The following is an 8865-nucleotide window of genomic DNA, read 5'->3' as shown; positions in this document are numbered from 1 at the left end:
GGTGCTCTGCAGATGACCTACTTCGTGGGCCTTCTGGTGATTCTGGCCTTTGCAGCCTGGGTGGCGCTGGCAGAGGAGCTGGGCATGGCTGTGTATGTGGCGGCTGTGTTGCTGGGCATGGGCTGTGCCACCATCCTTGTCACCTCATTGGCCATGACGGCTGACCTCATCGGTCCTCACACGGTAGGGCTGCTGAGTGGGGCCAAGTAGAGGTTGGGGACTGGGGCCGAGGCCTGGGGTGCTGACCCCCCTGCCTGTGTCCCCCTAGCACAGTGGAGCCTTCGTGTATGGCGCCATGAGCTTCTCAGACAAGGTGGCCAATGGGCTGGCAGTTATGGCCATCCAGAGCCTGCACCCCTGCTCGTGAGTACCTCATCCAACCATCGTCATGTCTAGTAAGGTGTGCCAAGCCTGTGTTGTATGCCAGGCACTGCCCACAGACTATGGATTCCATGACTGACAGAAGATCCCAATACAGTGGTGGTGGCCTCAAAGTCAGGGAGACCAGGTTATTCCCCATTTCCAGCACCCATTTATTCAGAGTGGACAGTGTGTCCTGTGCTGGGCGCTGACAACACAAAGATGGGTTGGATGATGGGAGTGGACAGGGCAGTGGGAAAGCCTGGAATCCCTGTCATTCAGATCCTTAGGCCTTAGGGTTCCAGGCACAGTACTATCCAAGGAATAAATATGTATGAGGGCGTGAAGGACACTACTTAGGGAGGCCCACTAGGGAAAGAGGTCAGGAAGGGCTTCCTTGAGGTGACATGGGATCCGAGACATGGTGGATGTCAGGAATTTCTAGGTAAATGGAGAGGAAGAGCCTTTGCAAAGGCCCTGAGGCAGGACCAGGCCTGGTGTGTTGAAAGAACAGTGGAGAAGGCCTGGGTGTCTGGAGAGTGAGGAGGCCAGGGCAGGGAGGGGATGGTGCAGGTCGTGCAGGGGCAGAAGCAGGGGAGGATGACTGCAGGAGTAGGGGGCTGGGGTGGGGGTGGCTCTGAGCCCTGTGGGCAGAGGAGGGGTGGGCCTGACTCAGTTGCTCACTGAGCCCTCTAGTGGCTGCTGGAAGGACAGATGGGGCAGTGAAGGAGGGAACGGGAGGGGACTAGGGTGTAGGGTGGTGGGGGTGGTGCTGGGCTGGACTGGGTTGGGGGTCCTGAGGGAGGACAAATGGGGAGTCTGGGATAGACTCTGAAGGCAGAGCTGACCTTATTGGGTGAGGTATCAGATGCTGGAGGGGATAAGGGGGTGGAGGGTGACCCCTGGCCCTGGCCTGAGTGCCAGGAAAGCTTGGGCACCAGCTGAGAGGAGTAGGAGGTCCAGCCTGGAGCCGGAGGGTACCTAGTGATAACTCTCACTCCCTCTTGCTCCTCCCCAGCTTGGAGCTCTGCTGCAAAGCCTGTGTGGCTTTCTACCACTGGGTGATGGTGGTCGTGACGGGTGGTGTGGGCGTGGCCGCCACCATGGCTCTGTGCAGTCTCCTGGTCTGGCCCATCCGCCTTCGGAGATGTGAGTCGTAGGCGCCCCCACCCCACAAAAGCCCCAACTAGTCCTGGGTGGTGGTAGGTCTGGGACAGCGGGGCCAGAACTGGCCGGCCCATCCCCCCAACCCCACTCCCACCGCTTTTCTTGCAGGGGACCCTGGAGCCTAGTCCTGACCCCACTCGGTGGTCCCTTGCCCTTTGTAAATTAACCTCGACTGTGAACATCTGATGCCCAGAGGCCTGGAGCAGCCCCTCCACTCCCTCCCCTGCATTGTCCTGTCTCTGCCTGGCTGTGGGTGGAGGTCAGAATGGGTGAGGTCCCAGCAGCTTATCCCTGCTGGGGTAAGGGGAGGACACCGAGCTGGTGGGATTCTTGTGATTTGGTGTACTCCAGTGCCAACTCTTCCAATACTCCTGCCTGGAGGAGTATTGAAGTATTGAAAATCCCATGGATGGAGGAGCCTGGTAGGCTGCAGTCCATGGGGTCGCTGAGGGTTGGACACGACTGAGCGACTTCACTTTCATTTTTCACTTTCATGGATTGGAGAAGGAAATGGCAACCCACTCCAGTGTTCTTGCCTGGAGAATCCCAGGGACGGGGGAGCCTGGTGGGCTGCCGTCTATGGGGTCGCACAGAGTCGGACACGACTGAAGTGACTTAGCAGCAGCAGCAGCAGTGCCAACTCTAACCCACCTCCCACCGTCTGGATGATAGAGGTGCTTTGTGTTATGTGGGGCCGGATATGAGGGTCCTGGGTCCAGGGGCTGCATGGAGCTCAGCCCTGGCCAGCCAAGGGTTTCCTGGGTGCTGGAAGGCCCTGGAGGACAGAGCTGTCGCTGAGCCTGCCAGGAGCCCAAATCCTGGCCGTGGAGGCGTCGAGGATCCGTGTGCCTGGCTGGGGTCCCCGAGTGCAATCCCCTGCGCCCAGGCCACTGCTGACCGTGAATAAAGAGCTGCCTGGGGCCAGGACTCTCTGCCTTGGCGGTTTGCCTGGGGCCCAGGGCGGGGCCAGAGTGGGCGTCTGTCTGCCCCTGCCTCGAGTTTGGTCACCAAGGTCTCCCTTTATCTGACTGCCCCCAGGCCTCGGCCCCAGAGGTGGACGGACGCCCAGGGCGGGTGGGAGTGGTGGCGCCTGCACCCCTGCAGAGCCGCCTCGGGCAGCAGCACGATCTTTATCAGTGACTGGGTGTATAGACAGGCGGGGGCCGCTGGTTGGTGGCGGGACAGTAGGGTTCCAGGCCCCACTGCCGGTAGTTCTGGGCGGTGTAGCGCGGGCGCTGGGGCGCTGACAGGTACCGCACGTAGTCAGACGCCCGCCATAGCGGTTCCACCCCGAAACGGTGCCTGTTGATGGCTGTGGGGCGGGGCCGGGACCCGGGTCACGGCTGGCCCCGCCCCCGGGCGGTCCCGCCCCGAGCCCCGCCCCCTGGCCCCCGCCTCACCGAATTCTTTGCCCCTGGTGGGCCTGTCCTTCCACAGCACGCTTCCCCACCGAGTGCTGGGGTCTGTGTACTGGGCGGGGATGATGGGGTCGTACCAGGCCGTCTCCCGCAGACGCTGGGTGTAGGCTGCAGGGTGGGGGTTGGGGTCAGCTCCACACATCCGGCCCCGCCTGTTTTCCAGGCCTGGGGATGGTGGGGGAAGGTAGGGGCGGGAGCTCACCCGAGGGCAGGCTGCGCTCCCCGTGGCCATAGCACCCGTGCCAGCGGGCATAAGCCTCACGGTACGGGCTGTCCGGAGCCCGCGGGAGCGTGTACCAGGCTTCCCGGGAGTCCGAGTTGGTCAGGCCCGTGTACCACAGCTGGCCGGCCGCGTCGCGTCCCATGGGCGTGTACTTCCAGCGCGTGGCCTGTTTGATGGCCGGAGTCCAGCGGGGCCCCTCCTGGGACAGGTAGTCATCGCTGTGGGCAGGGGGCGGGAGGAGAAAGACTGAGCTTGCAGCCCCCCTGCCCTCCCTGGGCCTCTCTCCTCTTTGCTGGCATCTCGGTGCAGAGGCAGAGGCCCTGTCAGAGGTGCGGGAGGCTGCCCCCGTAGCCCCTCCTCCCTACCCCATCCTCCCCGACCCCCAGGAGCCTCTTAAATGTTTCTTCACCTTTTCTGCTTTTCTTGCCTCTACCAAGTCCCTTGTCCAACCTCACAGACCTGCAGGCCCTTTCCTCCAGGAAGCTACCCTGGCCTGGAAGTGTACTGGAAGTGGTCACAGCTACAGCTGAGTGAGTGGCTCAGGTTTACCTGTCACTGGTCTGGCCTGGGAGCCATGGGCTGGGGATCCAGGGAAAACGTGTGGAGGGGCCCAGGCTCCCAGGAAGTGCCCTCACCATTCCTCCAAGTCCCCAGGAGCACCTAGGTGCTAAGACTGGCTCACATTTAAAGAAGCACCTATGCCTCCTGTTCCAGGGGCCTCTGGTACAGAGCCTCTCCCAGGCTAGCACCTCAGGAGGGCTTCCCGGAGGAGGAGGTAACAGTGATGTGAGGCGAGCAGCTCGTGTAAAGGTCGTGGGGCAGCGGGGGAAGATGTAAGAACTGAGGCTGGCAGAGCCGGGGGAAGTGGAAATATGCTGATGGTGACACTAAAACCTCAAGGAGGCATCATTAAAACTAAAGCTCCCCTTCCAAACATCCCAGCAGCACCACTGCCCAAGGGACAGAGGTGGGCACCTGCGGTGACCTGGCAGTCTAGCTCCAGGGACGTGGGTGCCCCAGGGAATGAGGCTGTGACCCCAAGATGGTGCCAGCAGGGCTGGTGACTAAACCATCTCCTATGTGCCTGCTTGGGGTTCTCACCCCACAGGGCAAACTAGAAAGAGGAGAGCGTGGCCTGCTGTGTTTGGGGCACAGGTCTTGGGAAGTGGCCATGGGCTGGGTTTGCTGCTTGCAGGGAGGGGAGTTGCGGGACCCTCTGGCAGGCCCTACCCTTTTGAGCTACAAAATGAACTGAAACCACAAAGCGCACGTGGTTTGTGGAAAGGAATTTAAACAGTCTAAAACAACACACAATGAAAAGTGTCTGTGTCAATTATTACCTCAAAAAATAAAAACACTGCATTACAGCTGAAAGAAAAATGTTTTTTCCCTAATAAATGAAGCCTTCTCGGTCTAGAATCGAGAGACCTACTGGCATTTAAATAAACGTGTTGTGCCTAGTTGCTCAGTCGTGTCTGACTCTTTGTGACCCCATGGACTGTAGCTCGCCAGGCTCCTCTGTCCATGGGGATTCTCCAGGCAAGAATATTGGAGTGGGTTGCCATGCCCTCCTCCAGGGGATCTTCCTAACCGAGGGATGGAACCCAGGTCTCTTGCATTGCAGGTAGATTCTTTACCACCTCAGTCACCAGGGAAGCCCAGTGTTTAAATAGAGCACTGAAAAAAATTCATCTCCCATGCCAGCCCTGACCCCCCATTATTCCCCAGCCCTCACAGCAGTCCTGTACTCATTGCTGTCCATTCCCTTGCAGCAGCAGTCTGTGCATGCACCCGTGTCCCACTGCACACCTGTGGGACCCTGCTTCAATTGAGGTGGCACAGCTTTTCTTAATTTTCTTGGAAATGCAGCACCCAAGGTACTCGCTCCCCTTTTTTTGTAAAGCTGGATAGTATACCATTATAGTTTATTAATGATTAATGGATCTTCTAGTGGGTTGAAGGTGTCACCCAAGTTCCTGTCCACCTGGAATCTCTGAATATGACCTTATTTGGAGATATGGTCTTAGCAGATTAACTCCAGACGGTGTGGGGCTTCCCTGGGGGCTCAGTGGTAAAGAATCCACCTGTGCCAATGTAGGAGACACGTGTGCAATCCCTGGTCCAGAAAGATCCTACATGCCGTGAAGCAACTAAAGCCTGTGTGCCTACTGAGACTGTGCCTTCAAGCCCAGGAGTCACAACTACTGAAGCCTGAATATGTGCTCCACAGCAGAAAAACCTGCTGTAATGAGAAGCCCGTGCAGCAACTAAGACCCAGCACAGCCCAAAAAAGGGTCACGCTGGGTCAGGGAGGCCCTAACATGACCCTGATGCAGACTCCCAGTAAGGCAGGGGATCTGGACGGGCAGGGGAGAAGATCACGTGATGCGGAGGCAGTGTGGGTTATGCCTTTACAAGCCAAGGGATACCACAGACCGCCTGCACCCCCAGAGCCCAGAGGGTCAGGGGACAGGCGCCCCCTTGTGGCCTCAAGAGGCCCCCAACCCTGCAGACAGACAGCTTGGTCTTGACCTCAGCCCTGGGAGAGGGGAAGAAGGTGTATTCTGTGCCCCTTGTGGAGACTGGTCCAGCAGTGTGGGGTTCACAGGACCCTCTGCTCTGCTGGCTGTGTGCGTGCATACGCTGTGTGTGTTGTGCAGGTATGAACCACCACGTGACCTGCATCAACTCCTGCCAGGTCCCAAGCCAGGCACGGGTGGGAGGGGATGGGTGCAGGGAGCAGCCAGGTTAGGACAGGGGAGCCTTTATGGAGAAGGACTGAGGCTGGTGGGAAGCAAACCCGGGGAGCGGCACAGGGCAGCACATGCTCACCTGTAGAGAGGCGGAGGGAAATCCACTTCCAGGGTCCCCCGGGGGACACAGGGCCAGGCAGCCTGCCGCCTCAGGGTCTGCATGTCTGCCTCTGCGTGCCTGGGGGCTCCTGCCTCCAAGTCCTGTGGGGCCATTGTTGACAGCAACAAAGGCCACCCCAGTGTCCTGGCAACAGCTGGGCCTACTGGCCCCCCATCCAAGCCACTGCCTCCCTCCCTCAGGAGAGGGGCCTGCCCGGGGCTTGGTCCACCCGCCTCTTTTCTGTCCCCCAACACCCCCACAGGGGCATCTTGGAACAGAACCAACTTTCTGAATTTCCCTTCCACAATCTCAGCTCTACCTTCTCCCCACATCCAGTCCTTTACCCAGTTTGAGAGTCTGCACACCCGTGTTCACAATAGCACACACCACCACAGCCAGAGCGGAAGCAACCCAAACACCCACCAACCGCAGAAGAGAAACCCCAAGCAGGGTCCTTCCGTGCTGGGGAACATTTCTCAACACAGAATGGAGTGATACACTGACACGACCCTAAAAACACGACGCTCAGTGAGAGAGGCAGACACAGACGGGCACACAGGATGTGACTCCACTGATGGGAAACATCCAGAACAGGCTGATCCACAGACACAGAGAGTGGGTTCCTGGTGGTCAGGGGCTGGGGGGGGGAAGGGGGGGGGGACTGCTGATGGGGATGGGGCTTCTTTTCAGGAATGTAAATTCTGGAACTGAACAGTGATGATGGTAGCACAACAGAGTATACATACTAAAAACATACTAAATTGTACACCTTAATATGTTACGCACATTTCACCACACGCAAAAAAACTAACAAATCTAGAACCTGGCTGTCTTTTACCATCTCCAGTGGCTTGTGGCCATAGTCCTGCCAGCACCTGCCAGGGCACAGCCTCCTCCCTGGTCCCTTCCCACCTGTGTCCAGGTCTCCACACAGCAACCTGGTCCTGTTCCACCTCCCTGGAGGTAAAGGCCCAAATCCTCTCCTCGGCCCCCCAGGCCCTGCCTGACCTCCCCCGTCCCTTTCTTTCCTTCCCCTCCTCCCTCTCTCCCCCTTGCTCATTCTGCTCCACACACACAGGTCTCCCTCCGTTCCTCCAACATGGTCCTGCTCCAGGGCCTTGGCACAGCTATGCCCACGGCTTGGGGCACCACCTCAGCCCGGCTGTTGTCTGTGCCCCACATTGGACCCTTGCTCCCACCTCAGCCCTGGGCTCAGAGCTGCCTCTTCCCAAGCCCCCCACCCCCGCTTCACGCTGTGCCTGCCACATGCACTTTAACACTTTACTGTCCACTCACCTGCAAATAGAAGCTGCTCAAGGGCAGGTCTGGACTCTGGCCTCCCTCGTCCCCGCTGCCCAGGACAAGGATCTTCACAGGATGTACCACCAGTCATGGGCATCTGCTCACTGCAGGGGCCTCACCTAATTTCTTCTAGGACCCTCTGGGGAGCCCATCCAGTGTCGCAGCTCCTCCAGCCTGGCTGCTTTCCTCCCCGTCTCACCCTCAGCTGTCAGTAACACCTTTCCCCTTTGTCAGTCTAGGAGCAATGGAAACAAGTCCTAGCCCCCTCCCCAGCCACTCCCCCAGCCCAGGGCACTGAGCCAGGCCTTGCTGCATACTCACACCACCACCCCTGGGTCCACCCTCTCACTCCCACAGAACCTGCCACAGCTGGGCTGCAAAGATCAGGGATCCAAGCCTTCGGGGACACTGGCATTCCCTGTTGACCACCTGCAAGTGGCCTCCTCAGCCTGTTGATACCTGCTTGTGACATTGAGGCTGCTCTGGGGTTACGCTGAGTGCGGACCATCAGAGCCAAACACATCGACAGACTGACAGCCCCACTGGGCATGACCACGTGGTTGGCTCTCCCACCAGCCTCCTGGTCCCATGCCCAGCCCTGCCACTGCATTGGAAGACAACACACGCTTCATCATTTCTACCCTGTCTGTGCCCTCAGGTGCGGGGCCCACAAGTAGAGCCAGGCTGGGTGCGGTAGACACAGGACTGTTTTCTTATTAAAAAAAAAAAAAAGACTCAAACAAAAATAAGACCTGGACCAATGGGCATACACGTCTGTACACACTGTCCCTCTGCCCCCTGCAAGCAGCTTGGGGCAGGCCCACCCTTCCCCAAGTTCAGACACCCGCCCACCCTCTGAATGCTAGGGCTTTAAGAGCTGTGACCCCTGTTTTCCCCAGGGGTGGGGGCAGGTCACTGCTCCCTGCCAGCGAGCCTTAACATTTGGGGACCAATTTACAGAAACACAAAAACAAATCCAAAGCAAAGTCACAAATACGTATGTACACATGCACACGCTGGCTGCTGAGGGGCAAAGGTACTCAGAACCAAGAGCAGGGCTCCTGCAGGGTCCGCCCCACCCTGTCCACGCCCATCCATGTCCTCTCGCCTCAGAAGGGAGGCATGCTCGGGCCCCTGGCCACAGCTGCCTAGCCTCCCTCCTCCGTCTCCTCCAGGTGCAGCGGAAACAGGGTGGAGCATGACAGAGAGGTGGGCCCAGAGCCAGGGGAAGCTCAGAAACTTGTGGGGGACCCTGGGGTGCCCCCTGCCCTGGCTGAAGGCGCAGACAGGACCCACTAGGGTAGCCTGGAAGGAAGGGCTGGGGAGGGCCAGGCACCCACAGGACCTGATCCTTGGGATCGATTCTGCCCTCAGACTACCCTGACTGGTCACCCTGCAAGCGCCAAGAATCACAGTTGCCTGTGACCCCGTGAGCAACAAGGAGGGCTCAGCTGGGGTGAACACATGACAGTGGACAGATCCCCCTAGAGTTCTCCTCAGATAACAAGTCCACCTCGAGATGACCTCTGGCATGTAGCATGC

The 8865-nt window shown here is 58.9% G+C and overlaps 3 protein-coding genes across 3 annotated transcripts in view; 1 reads left to right on the top strand and 2 right to left on the bottom strand.

Annotated features, from left to right (window-relative positions):
* MFSD12 (major facilitator superfamily domain containing 12) overlaps positions 1-2452 on the top strand; it is a 13934-nt gene extending 11482 nt beyond the window's left edge. The window contains exons 8-11 of the mRNA XM_010828443.1: positions 13-183; positions 269-363; positions 1379-1509; positions 1636-2452. Of these exons, the coding sequence (XP_010826745.1) occupies positions 13-183; positions 269-363; positions 1379-1509; positions 1636-1652 (414 nt within the window). The 3' untranslated portion in view covers positions 1653-2452. The remainder of the gene's footprint in view (positions 1-12; positions 184-268; positions 364-1378; positions 1510-1635) is intronic.
* Positions 2453-2637: 185 nt separating this feature from the next.
* Positions 2638-7913, bottom strand: LOC104979661 (chromosome unknown open reading frame, human C19orf71). The gene is made up of 4 exons (XM_010828116.1): positions 6001-7913; positions 3148-3386; positions 2928-3053; positions 2638-2839 (listed from the first exon to the last, which is right to left on the bottom strand). The coding sequence occupies exons 1-4, from the start codon at positions 6351-6353 to the stop codon at positions 2661-2663; spliced, it is 897 nt and encodes a 298-aa protein (XP_010826418.1). The 5' UTR covers positions 6354-7913; the 3' UTR covers positions 2638-2660.
* Positions 7914-8012: 99 nt separating this feature from the next.
* The window catches only part of FZR1 (fizzy/cell division cycle 20 related 1 (Drosophila)), a 12105-nt gene continuing 11252 nt past the window's right edge, over positions 8013-8865 (bottom strand). The window contains exon 14 of the mRNA XM_010828442.1: positions 8013-8856. The gene's annotated coding sequence lies outside the window, so the exon portion shown is untranslated. The remainder of the gene's footprint in view (positions 8857-8865) is intronic.

The sequence above is a fragment of the Bison bison genome, unplaced genomic scaffold (assembly GCF_000754665.1).
Source record: "Bison bison bison isolate TAMUID 2011002044 unplaced genomic scaffold, Bison_UMD1.0 scf7180017864492, whole genome shotgun sequence".
Classification (NCBI taxonomy): domain Eukaryota; kingdom Metazoa; phylum Chordata; class Mammalia; order Artiodactyla; family Bovidae; genus Bison; species Bison bison.
Note: the sequence above shows the minus strand (reverse complement) of the source record. Positions and strands in the feature narration are given on the sequence as shown.